A 23,847-nucleotide genomic window follows, 5' to 3' on the forward strand; every position below is an offset into this window, starting at 1 on the left:
AGTGTCGCTCCCAGGGTCAAACCTATTCAAATCACCATATTAGTAAACTTCCATTCCTCCAATTTTTAACAGTATAACCTAAGCTGGGCACGGCAGCACAGTTCTTTAATCCTAGAACTCTCAGGGCATTGTCAGGGATGAATTGTGGGTTGGAAGATCTGTGGGTTGAAGGCAGCCTTGTCTACGTAGCAAGCTCCAAGGCAGTCAGGTTATGTAGTGAGTGCCTGCCTCAATAAAAAATGAAAGAACACTCACAAAAAATAAATGTAGACTTCATAATAAAAATCCTTTGTCATATTGCTCCAGAGGTTAATTGCTTCTCATACAAACTTATTAAATTATGCTACAATAACTTGTTTTCATATCTTTCTCCTCTACTCAAGTACAAGTATCCTCAAGGCAGCATGCTTATCAAAACTCTAAGTTAAACACAATGTTTTGTGAGGCACTTTAATGTCATACGTAATAACTTAACAATTGCTTCTATATTAGCGAACATTTGCAATTCATATCTGTCAAATAAAATGACATTTTCATAAAAATATACAAAAACCATAGCACTAAATGCTATTTGAGGACTTAAAAATTAAGTGAACAACAATTCTATGTTGGGTAAAAGATGGTCCAAATGATGTGCTGTCCCTAGAAGTACTGCACCAGGAAACCTGGGACAAGTCAGTGGGACCAGTCACAGGGGCCCTGACTACTGAGTGCCACCAAGTACAACTCTCAAGCTGTGGGCTTTGGCTGGGAATACCAACAAAATACAAAGACCCCTGCTCATGTCTTAAACGTGATGCTGTTACTTTTAAAAAAACTTTTAAAAATGTTTTCTATTTATTTTATTTATGCATGTGAGTGTTTTTGCTTATAAGAATATTTGTGCACCACTTGCATGCAGAACCTGCAGAGGCCAGAAAAGGGCATGTGGTACCTTGGAACTGGAGTTAGTTGTGAGTCCCCATGGTGGGTGCTGGAAATCAAATCCAGTCCTTCAGGAAGAGCAGCAAATGCTGTTAATCACCGAGCTTTCTCTCTCTAGTCTGTGTGGTTACTTTAAAAACAAGCCATTAAGAATTTCTTAAGATTGCTTTTTAAGTCTTGTTTTACAGTCTTTTGTTTTTAACAGGTTACAACTTATGGAACTATGCAAACTCATGCTTAAAATTTCCCTTGTTAAATAACGTAAAATATTATAAAGTATCAGTTTTTAAACTTAGTCTTTATATTTCACTAGCAAACTTTTTTCCCCCATCTTTATTAACTTGGGTATTTCTTATTTACATTTTGATTGTTATTCCCTTCCCCGGTTTCTGGGCCAACATCTCCCTAACCCCTCCCCCTCCCCTTCTCTATGGGTGTTCCCCTCCCCATCCTCTCCCCAGTACCGCAGTCCCCCCAACAATCACATTCACTGGGGGTTCAGTCTCGGCAGGACCAAGGGCTTCCCCTTCCCTGGTGCTCTTACTAGGCTATTCATTGCACTAGCAAACTTTTAAGTTGCTAGCATGCCACACAAAAATCAGTGCAAAGAAATTAGCACATCAATAGGACTTAAATGTGGACTGTGGTTTGGGCTTCGGGCAAGATGCACACTTCACAGTGTTCTCACTGGGACTCAAGTAACCCAGGGAGACTGAGCAGTACAAATCATTTGACTAACGAACATTGGAAACACAGACGAGCAACTCTTTGAATTGTTGTTGTGCTTTGTTCCATTTTCACAGACCAGTTGAATTTTCAGAAACCGAATATCCACGAATCGAATATCAAAGAAGACAGCAACAGTTTTGGGACCCTATACGACTAGCTCTGTTCACATTGGCGATTGTCGCAATCATAGGAATCACAATTGGCATCGTCACTCATTTCGTGGTTGAAGGTTAGTATCCAGGTCACATTTCCATTGTATAAGTGCACTCTGTTGCATGGAATTTGATATTTTGATGATATTAAGTGGTAAATATATTTTAGTGATGCAAAAGTATAGTGTAATAAAAACAAAAAGTCGCAATATACATTTCTAAATAATTAAATTTTAAATTGTCACCACACTGGTAGGTACATTTAAATGAAACACAAAGAATATATATATGCACATACGTATATATATATATGTATATATTCATAATAAGAACAAATAGTCTGCGTCTGAGACACCGCCTGAACCTGAAGGGACCGACCAGATAAGCAGTTGTCTGCACCCAAATCCCGTGGGAGGGAGAGCTAAACCTTCAGAGAGTCAGACACGCCTGGGAAACCAGAAGAGACTTCACTCTGCACACATCTCTGACACCAGAGGAAAACACCAAACTCCATCTGGAACCCTGGTGCACAGAAGCTCCCGGAAAGGGCGGCGAAGATCTTCCTGGTTGCTGCGGCCACGGAGAGCTCATAAGCAACACCCCATGAGCAAACTTGAGCCTCGGGACCACAGGTAAGACCAACATTTCTGCTGCAAGTGACCTGCCTGGTGAACTCAAGACACAGGCCCACAGGAACAGCTGAAGACCTGTAGATAGGAAAAACTACACGCCCAAAAGCAGAACACTCTGTCCCCATAACTGGCTGAAAGGAAACAGGAAAACAGGTCTACAGCACTCCTGAAACACAGGCTTATAGGACAGTCTAGCCACTGTCAGAAATAGCAGAACAAAGTAACACTAGAGATAATCTGATGGCGAGAGGCAAGCGCAGGAACCCAAGCAACAGAAACCAAGACTACATGGCATCATCGGAGCCCAATTCTCCCACCAAAGCAAACATGGAATATCCAAACACACCAGAAACGCAAGATCTAGTTTCAAAATCATATTTGATTATGATGCTGGAGGACTTCAAGAAAGACGTGAAGAACTCCCTTAGAGAACAAGTAGAAGCCTACAGAGAGGAATCGCAAAAATTCCTAAAAGAATTCCAGGAAAACATAAATAAACAAGTAGAAGCCCATAGAGAGGAGTCACAAAAAACCCTGAAAGAATTCTAGGAAATCATAAATAAACAAGTAGAAGACCATAGAGAGGAGTCACAAAAATCCATGAAAGAATTCCAGGAAAACACAATCAAACAGTTGAAGGAATTAAAAATGGAAATAGAAACAATCAAGAAAGAACACATGGAAACAACCCTGGATATAGAAAACCAAAAGAAGAGTCAAGGAGCTATAGATATGAGCTTCACCAACAAATACAAGAGAAGAAAGAGAGAATCTCAGGAGCAGAAGATTCCATAGAAATCATCAACTCAACTGTCAAACATAATGTAAAGCAGAAAAAGCTACTGGTCCAAAACATACAGGAAATCCAGGACTCAATGAGAAGATCAAACCTAAGGATAATAGGTATAGAAGAGAGTGAAGACTCCCAGCTCAAAGGACCAGTAAATATCTTCAACAAAATCATAGAAGAAAACTTCCCTAACCTAAAGAAAGAGATACCCATAAGCATACAGGAAGCCTACAGAACTCCAAATAGATTGGACCAGAAAAGAAACTCCTCCCATCACATAATAGTCAAAACACCAAATACACAAAATAAAGAAAGAATATTAAAAGCAATAAGGGAAAAAGGACAAGTAACATATAAACGCAGACCTATCAGAATCACACCAGACTTTTCACCAGAGACTATGAAAGCCAGAAGATCCTGGACAGATGTCATACAGACCCTAAGAGAACACAACGGCCAGCCCAGGTTACTGTATCCTGCAAAACTCTCAATTAACATAGATGGAGAAACCAAGATATTCCATGACAAAACCAAATTTACACAATATCCTTCTACAAATCCAGTACTACAAAGGATAATAAATGGTAAAGCCCAACATAAGGAGGCAAGCTATACCCTAGAAGAAGCAAGAAACTAATCATCTTGGCAACAAAACACAGAGAAGAAAAGCACACAAACATAACCTCACATCTAAATATGAATATAACAGGAAGCAATAATCACTATTCCTTAATATCTCTCAACATCAATGGTCTCAACTCCCCAATAAAAAGGCATAGATTAACAAACTGGATATGCAACGAGGACCCTGTATTCTGCTGCCTACAGGAAACACACCTCAGAGACAAAGACAGATACTACCTCAGAGTGAAAGGCTGGAAAACAACTTTCCAAGCAAATGATCAGAAGAAGCAAGCTGGAGTAGCCATTCTAATATCAAATAAAATCAATTTTCAACTAAAAGTCATCAAAAAAGATAAGGAAGGACACTTCATATTCATCAAAGGAAAAATCCACCAAGATGAACTCTCAACCTAAATATCTATGCCCCAAATACAAGGGCACCTACATACGTAAAAGAAACCTTACTAAAGCTCAAAACACACATTGCACCTCACACAATAATAGTGGGAGATTTCAACACCCCACTATCCTCAATGTACAGATCATGGAAACAGAAATTAAACAGAGATGTAGACAGACTAAGAGAAGTCATGAACCAAATGGACTTAACAGATATTTATAGAACATTCTATGCTAAACCAAAAGGATATACATTCTTCTCAGCTCCTCATGGTACTTTCTCCAAAACTGACCATATAATTGGTCAAAAAAGGGCCTCAACAGGTACAGAAAGATAGAAATAATCCCATGCGTGCTGTCAGACCACCACGGCCTAAAGCTGGTCTTCAATAACAATAAGGGAAGAACTCCCATATATACGTGGAAGTTGAACAATGCTCTACTCAACGATAACCTGGTCAAGGAAGAAATAAAGAAAGAAATTAAAGACTTTTTAGAATTTAACGAAAATGAAGATACAACATACCCAAACTTATGAGACGCAATGAAAGCTGTGCTAAGAGGAAAACTCATAGCTCTTAGTGCCTGCAGAAAGAAACAGGAGAGAGCATATGTCACCAGCTTGACAGCACAACTAAAAGCTCTAGAACAAAAAGAAGCAAATACACCCAGGAGGAGTAGAAGACAGGAAATAATCAAACTCAGAGCTGAATTCAGCCAAGTAGAAACAAAAAGGACCATAGAAAGAATCAACAGAACCAAAAGTTGATTCTTTGAGAAAATCAAGAAGATAGATAAACCCTTAGCTAGACTAACGAGAGGACACAGAGAGTGTTTCCAAATTAACAAAATCAGAAATGAAAAGGGAGACATAACTACAGATTCAGAGGAAATTCAAAAAATCATCAGATCTTACTATAAAAGCCTATATTCGAGTTCTCTGCACCCAAATCCCGTGGGAGGGAGAGCTGAACCTTCAGAGAGGCAGACAAGCCTGGGAAACCAGAAGAGACTGCTCTCTGTAAATACATCTCGGCCAGAGAAAAACACCAAAGGCCATCTGGAACCCTGGTGCACTGAAGCTCCCGGAAACGGCGGCACAGGTCTTCCTGGTTGCTGCCGCCGCAGAGAGCCCTTGGGCAGCACCCCGCGAGCAAACTTGAGCCTCGGGACCACAGGTAAGACCAACTTGTCTGCTGCAAGAAAGCTGCCTGGTGAACTCAAGACACAGGCCCACAGGAACAGCTGAAGACCTGTAGAGAGGAAAAACTACACGCCCGAAAGCAGAACACTCTGTCCCCATAACTGACTGAAAGAGAGGAAAACAGGTCTACAGCACTCCTGACACACAGGCTTATAGGACAGTCTAGCCACTGTCAGAAATAGCAGAACAAAGTAACACTAGAGATAATCTGATGGCGAGAGACAAGCGCAGGAACCCAAGCAACAGAAACCAAGACTACATGCCATCATCGGAGCCCAATTCTCCCACCAAAACAAACATGGAATATCCAAACACACCAGAAAAGCAAGATCTAGTTTCAAAATCATATTTGATCATGATGCTGGAGGACTTCAAGAAAGACATGAACACACTTAGGGAAACACAGGAAAACATTAATAAACAAGTAGAAGCCTACAGAGAGGAATCGCAAAAATCCCTGAAAGAATTCCAGGAAAACACAATCAAACAGTTGAAGGAATTAAAAATGGAAATAGAAGCAATCAAGAAAGAACACATGGAAACAACCCTGGATATAGAAAACCAAAAGAAGAGACAAGGAGCTGTAGATACAAGCCTCACCAACAGAATTCAAGAGATGGAAGAGAGAATCTCAGGAGCAGAAGATTCCATAGAAATCATTGACTCAACTGTCAAAGATAATGTAAAGCGGAAAAAGCTACTGGTCCAAAACATACAGGAAATCCAGGACTCAATGAGAAGATCAAACCTAAGGATAATAGGTATAGAAGAGAGTGAAGACTCCCAGCTCAAAGGACCAGTAAATATCTTCAACAAAATCATAGAAGAAAACTTCCCTAACCTAAAAAAAGCGATACCCATAGGCATACAAGAAGCCTACAGAACTCCAAATAGATTGGACCAGAAAAGAAACACCCCCCGTCACATAATTGTCAAAACACCAAACGCACAAAATAAAGAAAGAATACTAAAAGCAGTAAGGGAAAAAGGTCAAGTAACATATAAAAGCAGACCTATCAGAATCACACCAGACTTCTCGCCAGAAACTATGAAGGCCAGAAGATCCTGGACTGATGTCATACAGACCCTAAGAGAACACAAATGCCAGCCCAGGTTACTGTATCCTGCAAAACTCTCAATTAACATAGATGGAGAAACCAAGATATTCCATGACAAAACCAAATTTAAACAATATCTTTCTACAAATCCAGCACTACAAACGATAATAAATGGTAAAGCCCAACATAAGGAGGCAAGCAATACCCTAGAAGAAGCAAGAAACTAATCGTCTTGGCAACAAAACAAAGAGAATGAAAGCACACAAACATAACCTCACATCCAAATATGAATATAACGGGAAGCAATAACCACTATTCCTTAATATCTTTCAACATCAATGGCCTCAACTCCCCAATAAAAAGAAATAGATTAACAAACTGGATACGCAATGAGGACCCTGCATTCTGCTGCCTACAGGAAACACACCTCAGAGACAAAGACAGACACTACCTCAGAGTGAAAGGCTGGAAAACAACTTTCCAAGCAAATGGTCAGAAGAAGCAAGCTGGAGTAGCCATTCTAATATCAAATAAAATCAATTTTCAACTAAAAGTCATCAAAAAAGATAAGGAAGGACACTACATATTCATCAAAGGAAAAATCCACCAAGATGAACTCTCAATCCTAAATATCTATGCCCCAAATACAAGGGCACCTACATATGTAAAAGAAACCTTACTAAAGCTCAAAACACACATTGGACCTCACACAATAATAGTGGGAGATTTCAACACCCCACTCTCATCAATGGACAGATCATGGAAACAGAAATTAAACAGAGATGTAGACAGACTAAGAGAAGTCATGAGCCAAATGGACCTAACGGATATTTATAGAACATTCTATCCTAAAGCAAAAGGATATACCTTCTTCTCAGCTCCTCATGGTACTTTCTCCAAAATTGACCATATAATTGGTCAAAAAAGGGCCTCAACAGGTACAGAAAGATAGAAATAATCCCATGCGTGCTATCGGACCACCACGGCCTAAAACTGGTCTTCAATAACAATCAAGGAAGAATGTCCACATATACTTGGAAATTGAACAATGCTCTACTCAATGATAACCTGGTCAAGGAAGAAAGAAAGAAAGAAATTAAAAACTTTTTAGAATTTAATGAAAATGAAGGTACAACATACCCAAACTTATGGGACACAATGAAAGCTGTGCTAAGAGGAAAACTCATAGCGCTGAGTGCCTGCAGAAAGAAACAGGAAAGAGCATATGTCAGCAGCTTGACAGCACACCTAAAAGCTCTAGAACAAAAAGAAGCAAATACACCCAGGAGGAGTAGAAGGCAGGAAATAATCAAACTCAGAGCTGAAATCAACCAAGTAGAAACAAAAAGGACCATAGAAAGAATCAACAGAACCAAAAGTTGGTTCTTTGAGAAAATCAACAAGATAGATAAACCCTTAGCCAGACTAACGAGAGGACACAGAGAGTGCGTCCAAATTAACAAAATCAGAAATGAAAAGGGAGACATAACAACAGATTCAGAGGAAATTCAAAAAATCATCAGATCTTACTACAAAAACCTATATTCAACAAAACTTGAAAATCTTCAGGAAATGGACAATTTGCTAGAGAGATACCAGGTACCGAAGTAAAATCAGGAACAGATAAACCAGTTAAACAACCCCATAACTCCTAAGGAAATAGAAGCAGTCATTAAAGGTCTCCCAACCAAAAAGAGCCCAGGCCCAGACGGGTTTAGTGCAGAATTCTATCAGACCTTCATAGAAGACCTCATACCAATATTATCCAAACTATTCCACAAACTTGAAACAGATGGATCACTACCGAATACCTTCTACGAAGCCACAATTACTCTTATACCTAAACCACACAAAGACACAACAAAGAAAGAGAACTTCAGACCAATTTCCCTTATGAATATCGACGCAAAAATACTCAACAAAATTCTGGCAAACCGAATCCAAGAGCACATCAAAACAATCATCCACCATGATCAAGGAGGCTTCATCCCAGGCATGCAGGGATGGTTTAATATACGGAAAACCATCAACATGATCCATTATATAAACAAACTGAAAGAACAAAACCACATGATTATTTCATTAGATGCTGAGAAAGCATTTGACAAAATTCAACACCCCTTCATGATAAAAGTCCTGGAAAGAATAGGAATTCAAAGCCCATACCTGAACATGGTAAAAGCCATATACAGCAAACCAGTTGCTAACATTAAACTAAATGGAGAGAAACTTGAAGCAATCCCTCTAAAATCAGGGACTAGACAAGGCTGCCCACTCTCTCCCTACTTATTCAATATAGTTCTTGAAGTTCTAGCCAGAGCAATCAGACAACAAAAGGATGTCAAGGGGATACAGATCGGAAAAGAAGAAGTCAAAATATCACTATTTGCAGATGATATGATAGTATATTTAAGTGATCCCAAAAGTTCCACCAGAGAACTACTAAAGCTGATAAACAACTTCAGCAAAGTGGCTGAGTATAAAATTAACTCAAATAAATCAGTTGCCTTTCTCTATACAAAAGAGAAACAAGCCGAGAAAGAAATTAGGGAAACGACACCCTTCATAATAGACCCAAATAATATAAAGTACCTCGGAGTGACTTTAACAAACCAAGTAAAAGATCTGTACAATAAGAACTTCAAGACACTGAAGAAGGAAATTGAAGAAGACCTCAGAAGATGGAAAGATCTCCCATGCTCATGGATTGGCAGGATTAATATAGTAAAAATGGCCATTTTACCAAAAGCAATCTACAGATTCAATGCAATCCCCATCAAAATACCAATCCAATTCTTCAAAGAGTTAGACAGAACAATTTGCAAATTCATCTGGAATAACAAAAAACCCAGGATAGCTAAAGCTATCCTCAACAATGAAAGGACTTCAGGGGGAATCACTATCCCTGAACTCAAGCAGTATTACAGAGCAATAGTGATAAAAACTGCATGGTATTGGTACAGAGACAGACAGATAGACCAATGGAATAGAATTGAAGACCCAGAAATGAACCCACACACATATGGTCACTTGATTTTTGACAAAGGAGCCAAAACCATCCAATGGAAAAAAGATAGCATTTTCAGCAAATGGTGCTGGTTCAACTGGAGGTCAACATGTAGAAGAATGCAGATCGATCCTTGCTTATCACCCTGTACAAAGCTTAAGTCCAAGTGGATCAAGGACCTCCACATCAAACCAGACACACTCAAACTAATAGAAGAAAAACTAGGGAAGCATCTGGAACACATGGGCACTGGAAAAAATTTCCTGAACAAAACACCAATGGCTTACGCTCTAAGATCAAGAATCGACAAATGGGATCTCATAAAACTGCAAAGCTTCTGTAAGGCAAAGGACACTGTGGTTAGGACAAAACGGCAACCAACAGATTGGGAAAAGATCTTTACCAATCCTACAACAGATAGAGGCCTTATATCCAAAATATACAAAGAACTCAAGAAGTTAGACCACAGGGAAACAAATAACCCTATTAAAAAATGGGGCTCAGAGCTCAACAAAGAATTCACAGCTGAGGAATGCCGAATGGCTGAGAAACACCTAAAGAAATGTTCAACATCTTTAGTCATAAGGGAAATGCAAATCAAAACAACCCTGAGATTTCCCCTCACACCAGTGAAAATGGCTAAGATGAAAAACTCAGGAGACAACAGATGCTGGCGAGGATGTGGAGAAAGAGGAACACTCCTCCATTGTTGGTGGGATTGCAAACTGGTACAACCATTCTGGAAATCAGTCTGGAGGATCCTCAGAAAATTGGACATTGAACTGCCTGAGGATCCAGCTATACCTCTCTTGGGCATATACCCAAAAGATGCCCCAACATATAAAAAAGACACGTGCTCCACTATGTTCATTGCAGCCTTATTTATAATAGCCAGAAGCTGGAAAGAACCCAGATGCCCTTCACCAGAGGAATGGTTACAGAAAATGTGGTACATCTACACAATGGAATATTACTCAGCTATCAAAAACAACGACTTTATGAAATTCGTAGGCAAATGGCTGGAACTGGAAAATATCATCCTGAGTGAGGTAACCCAAACACAGAAAGACATACATGGTATGCACTCACTGATAAGTGGCTATTAGCCCAAATGCTTGAATTACCCTAAATTCCTAGAACAAATGAAACTCAAGACAGATGATCAAAATGTGAATGGTTCACTCCTTCTTTAAAAGGGGAACAAGAATACCCTTGGCAGGGAAGAGAGAGGCAAAGATTAAAACAGAGACTGAAGGAACACCCATTCAGAGCCTGCCCCACATGTGGCCCATGCATATACAGCCATCCAATTAGACAAGATGGATGAAGCAAAGAAGTGCAGAGCGACAGGAGTCGGATGTAGATCGCTCCTGAGAGACACAGCCAGAATACAGCAAATACAGAGGCGAATACCAGCAGCAAACCACTGAACTGAGAATAGGACCCCCGTTGAAGGAATCAGAGAAAGAACTGGAAGAGCTTGAAGGGGCTCGAGACCCCATATGTACAACAATGCCACGCAACCAGAGCTTCCAGGGACTAAGCCACTACCTAAAGACTATACATGGACTGACCCTGGACTCTGACCTCATAGGTAGCAATGAATATCCTAGTAAGAGCACCAGTGGAAGGGGAAGCCCTGGGTCCTGCTAAGACTGAACCCCCAGTGAACTAGACTGTTGGGGGGAGGGGGACAATGGGGGGAGGGTGGGAGGGGAACACCGATAAGAAAGGGGAGGGGGGAGGGGGATGTTTGTCCGGAAACTGGGAAAGGGAATAACATTCGAAATGTATATAAGAAATACTCAAGTTAATAATAAACAAAAACAAAAACAAAAACAAAAACAAAAAAAAGCCTATATTCAACAAAACTCGAAAATCTGCAGGAAATGGACAATTTCCTAGACAGATACCAGGTAACAAAGTTAAATCTTGAACAGATAAACCAGTTAAACAACCCCATAACTCCTAAGGAAGTAGAAGCAATCATTAAAGGTCTCCCAACCAAAAGAGTCCAGGTCCAGACGGGTTTAGTGCAGAATTCTATCAAACCTTCATAGAAGACCTCATACCAATATTATCCAAACTATTCCACAGAATTAAAACAGATGGAGCACTACCGAATTCCTTCTACGAAGCCACAATTACTCTTATACCTAAACCACACAAAGACACAACAAAGAAAGAGAACTTCAGACCAATTTCCCTTATGAATATCGACGCAAGAATACTCAATAAAATTCTGGCAAACCGAATCCAAGAGCACATCAAAACAATCATCCACCATGATCAAGGAGGCTTCATCCCAGGCATGCAGGGATGGTGTAATATACGGAAAACCATCAACGTGATCCATTATATAAACAAACTTAAAGAACAAAACCACATGATCATTTCATTAGATGCTAAGAAAGCATTTGACAAAATTCAACACCCCTTCATGATAAAAGTCCTGGAAAGAATAGGAATTCAGGGCCCATACCTAAAAATAGTAAAAGCCATATACAGCAAACCAGTTGCTAACATTAAACTAAATGGAGAGAAACTTGAAGCAATCCCACTAAAATCAGGTAGTAGAGAAGGCTGCCCACTCTCTCCCTACTTATTCAATATAGTTCTTGAAGTTCTAGCCAGAGCAATCAGACAACAAAAGGAGGTCAAGAGGATACAGATCGGAAAAGAAGAAGTCAAAATATCACTATTTGCAGATGATATGATAGTATATTTAAGTGATCCCAAAAGTTCCACCAGAGAACTACTAAAGCTGATAAACAACTTCAGCAAAGTGGCTGGGTATAAAATTAACTCAAATAAATCAATAGCCTTCCTCTACACAAAAGAGAAACAAGCCGAGAAAGAAATTAGGGAAATGACACCCTTCATAATAGACCCAAACAATATGAAGTACCTCGGTGTGACTTTAACCAAGCAAGTAAAAGATCTGTATAATAAGAACTTCAAGACTCTGAAGAAAGAAATTGAAGAAGACCTCAGAAGATGGAAAGATCTCCCATGCTCATGGATTGGCAGGATTAATATAGTAAAAATGGCCATTTTACCAAAAGCGATCTACAGATTCAATGCAATTCCCATCAAAATACCAATCCAATTTGTCTAAGAGTTAGAGAGAACAATTTGCAAATTCATCTGGAATAACAAAAAACCCAGGATAGCTAAAACTATCCTCAACAATAAAAGGACTTCAGGGGGAATCAGTATCCCTGAACTCAAGCAGTATTACAGAGCAATAGTGATAAAAACTGCATGGTATTGGTACAGAGACAGACAGATAGACCAATGGAATAGAATTGAAGACCCAGAAATGAACCCACACACATATGGTCACTTGATTTTTGACAAAGGAGCCAAAACCATCCAATGGAAAAAAGATAGCATTTTCAGCAAATGGTGCTGGTTCAACTGGAGGTCAACATGTAGAAGAATGCAGATCGATCCATGCTTATCACCCTGTACAAAGCTTAAGTCCAAGTGGATCAAGGACCTCCACATCAAACCAGACACACTCAAACTAATAGAAGAAAAACTAGGGAAGCATCTGGAACACATGGGCACTGGAAAAAATTTCCTGAACAAAACACCAATGGCTTATGCTCTAAGATCAAGAATCGACAAATGGGATCTCATAAAACTGCAAAGCTTCTGTAAGGCAAAGTACACTGTGGTTAGGACAAAACGGCAACCAACATATTGGGAAAAGATCTTTACCAATCCTACAACAGATTAGGCCTTATATCCATAATATACAAAGAACTCAAGAAGTTAGACCGCAGGGAGACAAATAACCCTATTAAAAATGGGGTTCAGAGCTAAACAAAGAATTCACAGCTGAGGAATGCCGAATGGCTGAGAAACACCTAAAGAAATGTTCAACATCTTTAGTCATAAGGGAAATGCAAATCAAAAGAGCCCTGAGATTTCACCTCACACCAGTGAGAATGGCTAAGATCAAAAACTCAGGTGACAAAAGTCAGCATCCTCAGATGCTGGCGAGGATGCGGAGAAAGAGGAACACTCCTCCATTGTTGGTGGGATTGCAGACTGGCATGACCATTCTGGAAATCAGTCTGGAGGTTCCTCAGAACATTGGACATTGAACTGCCTGAGGATCCAGCTATATCTCTCTTGGGCATATACCCAAAAGATGACCCCAACATATAAAAAAGACACGTGCTCCACTATGTTCATAGCAGCCTTATTTATAATAGCCAGAAGCTGGAAAGAACCCAAATGCCCTTCAACATAGGAATGGATACAGAAAATGTGGTACATCTACCAATGGAATATTACTCAGCTATCAAAAACAATGACTTTATGAAATTCATAGGCAAATGGTTGGAACTGGAAAATATCATCGTGAGTGAGGTAACCCAATCACAGAGAAACTCACTCATTGATAAGTGGCTATTAGCCCAAATGCTTGAATTACCCTAGATGCTTAGAACAAATGAAACTCAAGACAGATGATCAAAATGTGAATGCTTTACTCTTTCTTTAAAAGGGGAACAAGAATACCCTTGGCAGGGAATAGAGAGGCAAAGATTAAAACAGACACAGAAGGAACACCCATTCAGAGCCTGCCCCACATGTGGCCCATACATATACTGCCATCCAATTAGACAAGATGGATGAAGTAAAGAAGTCCAGGCCGAGAGGAGCCGGATGTAGACCGCTCCTGAGAGACACAGCCAGAATACAGCAAATACAGAGGCGAATACCAGCAGCAAACCACTGAACTGAGAGCGGGACCCCCGTTGAAGGAGTCAGAGAAAGAAGTGGAAGAGCTTGAAGGAGCTCAAGACCCGTTATGAACAACAATGCCAAGCAACCAGAGCTTCCAGGGACTAAGCCACTACCTAAAGACTATACATGGACTGACCCTGGACTCTGACCCCATAGGTAGCAATGAATATTCTAGTAAGATCACCAGTGGAAGGGGAAGCCGTTGGTCCTGCTAAGACTGAACCCCCAGTGAACGTGATTGTTGGGGGGAGGGTGGCAATGGGGGGCGGATGGGGAGGGGAACACCCATAAAGAAGGGAGGGGGAGGGATTAGGGGGATGTTTGCCTGGAAACCGGGAAAGGGAATAACACTCGAAATGTAAATAAGAAAAACTCAAGTTAATAATAAAAAAAAGAACAAATAATATCAAGTTATGAGCTTGCTTGCCCTTCTCAGAATCACTATATATAGAACTATACCTAAGCGCCTTCTGATAGCTGACTTATGAAACTTCTTAGTATCCCAGCTATTCAGAAGACCAAAGCAAGAAAGTGACAAGTTCAGAGACCATCTGGGTTACTGAGTGAGATCAAGGTCAGCCTGGACAAGCAGACAGCCGCCTCAAAGCTTAAGCAATGAAGAATGCCATGGGTCAGTCCACGTACAGTCTTTGGGTAGTGGTTTAGTCCCTGGAAGCTCTAGTTTGTTGGCATTGTTGTTCTTATGGGGTTGCAAAGCCCTTCAGCTCTTTCAATTCTTTCTCTAGTTCCCCCAAAGTGGGTCCGGTTCTCAGTTTGCTGCTAGCATTCGCCTCTGTATTTGACATGCTCTGGTTGTGTCTCTCAGGAGAGATCTATATCCGGTCCCTTTCAGCATGCACTTCTTAGCTTCATCAATCTTATCTAGTTTTGGTGACTGTAAATAAAGAAATATATCCAATAAAAAGTGATAAAAATAAAGAATGCCATGGGCGTTTGTTGTTCAGTAGAAGATCAATTGCTGAGCAGGTCTTAAGATGCAGATTCAAATCCCCAATACCACAAAAAAAAAAAAATAGAGAAAGAGACAGAGACAGACGGATCTGTGGGGGTTGGGTGGGGGAGAATGATGGGTTAGAAGAATGGAAAAGAAAAGGGGGAAGTGAAGGGGTGAGAAGGAAGGGAAGGATAAAAATTACCCCCAAAAAAACCTTTAAAAAGTCAAAGTCAGCATTTTATTTGAAGGAAAGTCAAATTATTTCATGACTGGCAAGAACATAAACCTCAGAATCTCTGTCTGTATGCAAAAATGGTTACTGTCACAGATAAATCAAATACACACAGCCCTTTGTCTTTGCATATTTGTAATCATAAATAACTGTAATTTTGCTTAAAGGGTTTAAGGACTCCCACCAATAATACTACAACTGAACAATCTATAAATAAAAAATAAAAAATATCCAAAATCCCCGGCTATTTTTATTGGCTCATTAATACTATTTACCTCTTTGACAAACCCAAATCAACTCACCTTCCATAATTTTACCTTTCTTGTTGACATTGTGGGCTAAAAGTTAATAAAGTGTGTTTATGTTTGTATAATAAGTGTCCTATGCCTGTAGTTTCAGAATCTGGAAGGATGATTCAGAAGACTCACAAGAACAACAATGCCAACGCACACCAAATTCCCAGTTAGCATATGCTATACAGTGAGACTTAAAGACAGCCAGTAAATACAAAAGAGCCTACACACCCCCCAATGCTGCAGGTGTTTAAGGATAAAACAAGGAAGAAATAATAAAAAAAAGTCTAGAAGTATTTTAGATTAACAATCATAATGTCTGGGAAAGGTACTCATCCATAAGAGGTCCATATCAAAAATCTTCAGAATTCATGAATGTTACATAGCAGAAGAGACATGCCAGTCATCATTAATATTGTTGCGATGGTGATCTAGTATGGATTTTCTGCACATTCCCTAAGCACAATTGCAAGGATCCCTCTATGAGACAGGGGCACAAGGTTGAAGGAGAAAAGGCACTGAAAAGAAATGGGAGAATGTGTCAGGTGACAGGAGCTAAGGGATGAGGTCACTCTAGGAAATGACAAGGCACAGTTTTTCCCAGAAGGATAAAACCCACCAATTGACACAAGACTATATAAAAACAAACTTGTATTGCCTTGTATTTACACTAATTTACTAATCTGTCATGTGTTTGTGGACATGGGGATTAGTGAAATCTGTAGATGTTAAAAGACTATCAGTCTTCGTGTATTTTATACATATATTTTAGTATACATGGGAACTGTACAAAGGCTTTCCTAATAAACGTGGAGATGGAAAATGCTCTATCTGTATAAACCCTGGCCTATGGAGAATCTTCTTCTTTTTTTAAAATGAGCTTTTTATCTTTATTTCTTCTGCATGCCAATTATCACTGTCACAACAGTACATTTCCATGCCTTTTTATAATAGGTAATTTGGTTCAGGTAGCATCAATGTTGCCATTTTAATTTCAATAGCATTTGCATGATCAGTAATGATGGTGAGAACTGTTGAAGACCTGTTCATGGATCGATAGGTCATTTGTGCTTTCTATTAGTAAATGTCTATTTAAAGTTCTTATCTCATTTTATTTATTTATTTATTCATCCTTCCTTCCTTTCTTTCTTTCATTCTTCCCTTTCTTCCTTCCTTCCTTCCTTTCTTTTTTTAATCTGTCACTTTTATTTTTTTATAGTCCAGTCATATACACCTCCTGGTCCACCCTCCCACAGTTGTCACTCATCACATTCCTCCTCCCCCTGTCTCCAAGAGGATGTCCCCACCTACTCCCCACCCTATCCCACCCCTACCAGGCCTCCATACTCCATTGGGCCTCAAGTCTCTCAAGGATTAGGCACATCTTCTCCCACTGAGGGCACACCAGGCAGTCCTCTGTTGTGTATGGGCTGGGGGGGGGAGGCGTCAGACCAGCTCTTGTATGCTGCCTGGTTGGTGGCTCGCTGTCTAAGATATCTCAGAGGTCTGGGTTAGTTGAGATTGCTGGTCTTCCTATGGGGTCTCCCTCCTCCTCAGCTTCTTTCAGCCTTTCCTTAATTCAACAGGGAAGGGGTCCCTGACTTCAGTCCATTGGGTATCTGTAAGTAGCTGTGTCTGTCTTAGTCAGCTGCTTGTTGGGCCTCTTGGAGGGCAGCCATGCTAGCTGAGCTCCTGTCTGTAAGCACACCATAGCATCAGTAATAGTGTCAGACCTTGGAGCCTCCCCTTGAGATGGATCCCCAGTTGGGCCGGTCACTGGAACTCCTTTCCCTCAGTCTCTTCTCCATTTTTGTTCCTGCAGTTCTTTTAGGCAGGAACAATTCTGGGTCAGAGTTTTTGACTGTGGGATAGCAACCCCATCCCTCCCCTTGGTGCCCTGACTTTCTACTGGAGGTAAACTTTTTAAGTTCCCTCTCCCTACATTTGGGCATTTCATCTAAGGTCCCTTCCCTTTGAGTCCTGAAAGTCTTTCACTTCCCAGGTCTCTGGTACTTTCTAGGGACTACCCCCACCTCCCAACCTGCAAGGTTCCATATTTCCATTCATTCTGCTGGTCCTCGGACCTTCTCTCCTGTTTCCTCTGCCACAGGCACCTCATTATGTGCCACTCCTCCCTCCCCTCTCCCACCCTAGTCCCTCCTTGTCTGCCTTCTGTGATTGATTTCTTCTCCCTCCCAAGTGGGACTGAAGCGTCCTCACTTGAGTTTTCTCATTTTCTTATTGAATTATTTGTCTTTCTGCCTTCCCCTTTCTTCTGATTTTTTTTAATACTTTGTAAATGAAAGTCCATTACCAGTTGCACACTGGGAAGACTTTCTATCAGTGAAAAAGTTCATGGACTATTTAGCCACTAGCATAGCATATGACTTATACAATGAATTGAAAGTTTAAACATTGAGTTTGGAAACTGTCTGCTCTGTGTGTGTGTGTGTGTGCGTGTGTGTGTGTGTGTGTGTGTGTGTATAGAGAGAGCAAGGCTGTATATGTGGGAGGCTTGAAGGAAGAAAAGGGAAGAAAGAAACAATATAATCATAATTTCACAAAAATAAACATGATTTTGCATTGTACGTGGTTTAATTACAGTACACAGTACACAGTACACAGTACACAGCGTTAAAGCATGTAAGGGTTTTAGAGTCAGAGAGAGCTTGTTTGGCTCTTTGTTTTGCTGACTCCAGACTCCATATGATGTGGAATCTTTGCATTAGCAAGATTATAAAATAATAATAATTTATAACTAAAGATTTTATATTATTTTTGATTTTAAAGTCACTCTTTTTATTTTTGGAGATTATAATATATTAAAATGTATTGAAATGTAGATAGATACATTTAATAATATAAATATAGACATCACTGAATAAAAGTAGCTGTCATTAAGTAAATAATAGAACTTCTTGTGAAAGAACTATTACAAAATCTTGTGAAGACAGACATCAAGATATAACTTGGATCCATTAAGACACTGCATGTACAGGTGACTGATTAGAACTTGTCTGCTCAATACTTGATAACTACTGATTCATTCATCCACTCATCCATGAGTAAGGATTAAGCCATGATCTTAAAAGTAAGACCAGAAATGCAATTAGAATGGTCCATAGATTACTTAAGTAAAAAGTCATTGTTGGTGCATTTTTCAACGTTTAATTTTGGTTAACTAAACTACACTTTTTTTTCTTTCTTTTTTTTCGGAGCTGGGGACCGAACCCAGGGCCTTGCGCTTCCTAGGCAAGTGCTCTACCACTGAGCTAAATCCCCAACCCCTAAACTACACTTTTAAGAAACATAATGCTAATGAGGAATGGAGGTGCACAACTTTAATCTCAGAATTTGGGAGGCAAACGTAGACACAGGTAGATTTCCTTGAGTTTGGGGGCAGCCTCATCTTCATAGTGAGTTAAGATAGCTGGGCCTAAGTAGAGATACTGTGTCCAAAAAGCAAACAAACAAACAAGTAAATAGAAAACTCATAAATTTTTAGGACACACTAGCAGGGGCTCTTCAAAGTAGAATACAGGTTGCTAGCTCACTGTGGACGCTCCAAATATCATCTTAGAAAGAGGAATGTCAAGGATAGGATGAAAGCAGCAGAAAATTTATGAAGAAACTTTCAGAGTAAGTAATGGTAGAAGCAAAATCTTGAGGGTGATTGGTATGAAATACAGAAAAACAAACAATTTTGCTTTGTTAACATTTCAACACAAATTCTTAAGTATGCAGAAAAGAAGATAAAGGCTATCTTTGACCTTTTTTACCTGCTTTTAGGACCCTTTTCCTCTTTCTGAGTTGCCTTTTCCATATGTCCATCCTAATACAAGGGAAGGTACTAGTCTTATTGCATCTTGATATTCTATGTTTGGTTGATATTCTATCTCTGGGAAGCCTGTCCTTTTCTTAGGGGAAGAGGAGAAATGAAGGGGGGGTGATGAGACAGTAAGAGGGAACAGAAAGTTCAGTCAGAATGTAATGTATGAGAGAAGAATTAAGAAAGAAGGAAAGAAAGAGGGAGGAGACAGAGAGAGAGAGAGAGAGAGAGACAGAGACAGAGAGAGAGACAGAGAGAGGGAGAGAGAGAGAGAGAGCAACCAAGACATCAGGTTCCATGAAAGAGAGGATGTGTCAACGTAAAAAGGGTTAGATTAGTTTTTTTGTAATGGGAAAACAGAAAAGCTTCAGGTGCGCAAGTGATATTGGTAAATTTGTCTTAAAGACAGATCTAGACAAAGCTGATTTATACATAGAAAATATATTTAAAAGAAAATGGGAGAAGAGGAAGCAATTCTCATAAGGTTGTAGATTTTGTTCTCAATAACATGTACATGCATAAACTCGATCACTGGTGGTAGTGGTCTTTATGAAGACACATTTTTAAAAGCTTGGGCTATTATGTCATCAAAACCCAATTATGGTAAACTTATGTTAACAGTATCAGATGGAATAAAACATATGACTTTTGTGATTTCATTTAATATTGACTTTTCATTGTGTGTTACAAGTCTGATTGTAGAAAAGTTTTGATATGCATATGCATCTGTAAGAGGAGGGTCACTCAGTGCTCTTTGAGAACTGAATTTTCTCTTTGGTTGACTGCAATAATGGAATTATAAAATGGCTTTCTGTACAGTAACTTTTGTTCTAGGTAGAAGCAGACTTAGCAGGGATTGAAGCAAAGAACCTACTAACACAGGATCTTCCATTCTTGCCTTTCAGATGACAAGTCGTTCTATTACCTTGCCTCTTTTCAAGTCACAAACATCAAATACAAAGAAAATTACGGAATCAGATCATCAAGAGAGTTTATAGAAAGAAGTCATCAGATTGAGAGAATGGTGAGCCCAATAGGAAATGCTGATTTACAACTGTCTCACAATCATCTAAAAATGTAGCAATTTGACTAATCAAATTTGCTGTGCTGGTAGTTTTTATCTCATTAAAGGTGTAATTCTTATTTTTCTGTTTATTAACTTTCATAGTACTTATCTACTCTATTTCTTTTCCATTAATGTTCATTAGTGATTCTGCATGTTTATATATAAAACTATCTCAATAATATGCATCAAAAATTATCTTTTCCCATTTGTTCCCTACTTTTAATAATTGTTATACTATATTCATATGGACAGGTGATCTAAACTTTAAAATGTTATTGATATCATTGTTTCTCATCAGTACCTTTTGTGCTTGCATGAGAAATCACTTTTAGTTCTATATAACTGATCTTTAAAACCCTGTTTTTGCCTTTTGCATTTAAACTTTATGGTATGTGGAACTGACTCAAATGTCTGTTTGAATTTAGGAATTAAATTCATTTCCTCCCTAATATAAAAGGCAGTGTTCTTAGCAGTTCCATGGGCAGTGGTCCTTCCCACGTTCCTCTGTCCCAGCTCCACCACAATTCATGTTTGAACTTATTAACTGAGGTGTGTAGCCTCTTCTGCTGCCCAACTACTTTTCCCTCTGTCGGTAGCATTTTTAGAACTCACACAAAAATTGCCACAAAACTAGGGTGTTTCGACCAATAGAATTTTTCTTTAATAGTTTTAAAAGCCAAAGAAAGAAAGGAAGGAAGGAAGGAAGAAAGGAAGGAAGGAAGAAGGGGAAGAAAGAAAGAAAGAAAGAAAGAAGAAAGAGAAGAGAAGAGAAGAGAAGAGAAGAGAAGAGAAGAGAAGAGAAGAGAAGAGAAGAGAAGAGAAGAGAAGAGAAGAGAAGAGAAGAGAAGAGGGCAAGAAAAGGCGAACAGTCATGTCCAGGAGCCTATAGCAAGAGATGCCTCCACTTGACTTTAGCTTCTGGCTACTCCACACATCCCTTAACCTGCTGCTACAGTTAGTCAAATCTCTAATCTCCATCTTTACATGGTTTTCCTGTGTCTCTATAACTTTTCATTCTGAGGAGACTCTTTTATATGAGACTCAATATCTTCCAAGGCAGTCTATCTCCATTTCTTTTCTCGTTTTAAGATCTATAGCCTAGTTATATCATATTCACAGATTTCTAGATTCAGATATATTTTTCATAACATACACCTAGTCCTTCCAATACATCTAAGATTATAATCTTCAGGTTTATCTTGACTAATCTCGAATTTTGCTTTTATGTGTCAAACACACACATATTTTTGTGTTGGGATTTGATCTAACTTGATGCAAATGTGCAGAAATAACTAATCCATTTTTGACTTTGATATATTTCAGTAAAACTTGAAATTGTTTCTTTAAAGATATTACAAATTTTTAGTTGATTCATTTTAAAAATAATCTTATACATGTATGCAGTGTATCTTGATCATGTCCGTTCTTCACTTCTAACCCCCAAGGTCCCCCCAAGACCTCATAGCCAATAAGGGCAGTGCTAAATGGATTCCAGGGGGTTAAAAAGAATAAATAGTTTAAATTTTTTAATCCTAGGTACTTTATTTTTAAATCATGTATGAGTGCATATGTCTATGTTAATATGTGCACATGAGTTCAGGTGTCAGAGGAGGCAAAACATGGATATTAGATCTCCTAGAATTAGAGTGACAAGTGGCTGATAACTGCCCAGTGTGAGTGCAGGGTGGAACTCAGATACTCTGGAATACCAGCCAGTACTGAACTACTAAGCCATCTCTCTAGCACAGTGGATCTCAACCTTCCTAACATTACTATCCTTTAATACAGTTTGTAGTGACCCCCAACCATGAAATGATTTTTTTGTTGTTACCTCATAACTGTAATTTTGCTACGGTTATGAATTGCAATGTAAATATCTTTGGAGATAAAGGCTTGCCAAATGGGTCATGATCCACACCTAGAGAACCATTGTTCTAGCTAGTTATTTTTCTTCACTGTCTGATTCCAAGACAATTCTTGATTCTTTTTTGTCAGTGTTAGGGTTTATCCTTACTCTAACATCTCATGTGATTTTTAGAGTGGTCTTAGTAGAGAAGTCTTTCACCTGGAACCCAAACCCATTCGTTACATTTACCTTTTCAAAATTCTTAGTACTTAGAAGTCAGTCAGTCCTTCCTTAATACTAATTCTTTGTCTTTGAATATTATATCTTCTTTTTTCTTTCTAATTAATTCCTGATTCTACATCTGCTTTCTCAAAGGACAACAAATAGAATTAAAGCATCTGTACAGTAAAGACTTGAACACAACAAATGAGGGTTTCCTAGTTGACTGTAGTAGTTTTTAAGATGACAATACCTTTTTAGTTTTAATTATCACCAGAAACAACTGGGCTTCTCAGAAATGTGGAAAATATTGCATAGTCTTTAAGTTTTAATGATTTCTTTTTTACTTTTCTGTGGGCTGCATCTTTTTAATTGCTTTAGATCCTTTCCACTCCAAGATACTTGAGATGATAATGCAAAAGTGTAGCTTATGACTCATACATCCATCTTCCTGCCCATTCAATAAACTTATAAAAAATTATATGTATATATATATGTTTAATGAATAGTTATAGAATCCTATGCTCTAGGATTTTGTTAGATAATGTTCATAGACAGTATTTTATGTTTAAGTAGTGGCCAAGATATGTGTCAAATAAAGCATTATTACTAAATATATAATCATTTATGAATATTTATATCAATGTCTTATAGTCCTCAGTAGAAATATTAAAGTCAGTCACTGTTATTAGCATCTTCCTCTGTCCTAAATACTACCTAAACTCTCAGGGCCACACAGTGATCAGGTTTGCCATGGAATACTCTGTTTGACCACTTGGATAATACTCTGTGGTGGAGTTTAGACAGATTAGAAGGTCCTTCCCTTAGAAGGTGCTGCTAAGGGAGGAGCAAATTAGTTGGTTGTCCAGTGGTAAATGATAAACCCTGAAAACACACATACAGGTAGCAATATGTAAACTGGACATGTCATATTTATGAATATACACTATACATATACATACAATAACAATTAGTAAAAAAACAGAGGTCATGAATTTGAGAGTAGGGAGCGACATACGAGAGGATATAGAGGGAGAAAAGGGAAATGAGAAATGTAATTAATTATTCTCACAAAAAGAAAAGAAAAAACAAGATAATAACTTTTTCATACTCAGTGTTGCTGGTTT

The 23,847-nt window shown here is 39.0% G+C and overlaps 1 protein-coding gene across 1 annotated transcript in view; it reads left to right on the top strand.

Annotated features, from left to right (window-relative positions):
- Positions 1 to 1,508: 1,508 nt before the first annotated feature.
- The window catches only part of Tmprss11f (transmembrane serine protease 11F), a 40,526-nt gene continuing 18,187 nt past the window's right edge, over positions 1,509 to 23,847 (top strand). Inside the window, exons 1-3 of the mRNA XM_063273858.1 lie at positions 1,509 to 1,622; positions 1,681 to 1,882; positions 20,495 to 20,613. Coding sequence (XP_063129928.1) covers positions 1,509 to 1,622; positions 1,681 to 1,882; positions 20,495 to 20,613 — 435 coding nt within the window. The remainder of the gene's footprint in view (positions 1,623 to 1,680; positions 1,883 to 20,494; positions 20,614 to 23,847) is intronic.

This window comes from Rattus norvegicus, chromosome 14, assembly GCF_036323735.1.
Source record: "Rattus norvegicus strain BN/NHsdMcwi chromosome 14, GRCr8, whole genome shotgun sequence".
In the NCBI taxonomy this organism is placed as follows: Eukaryota; Metazoa; Chordata; class Mammalia; order Rodentia; family Muridae; genus Rattus; species Rattus norvegicus.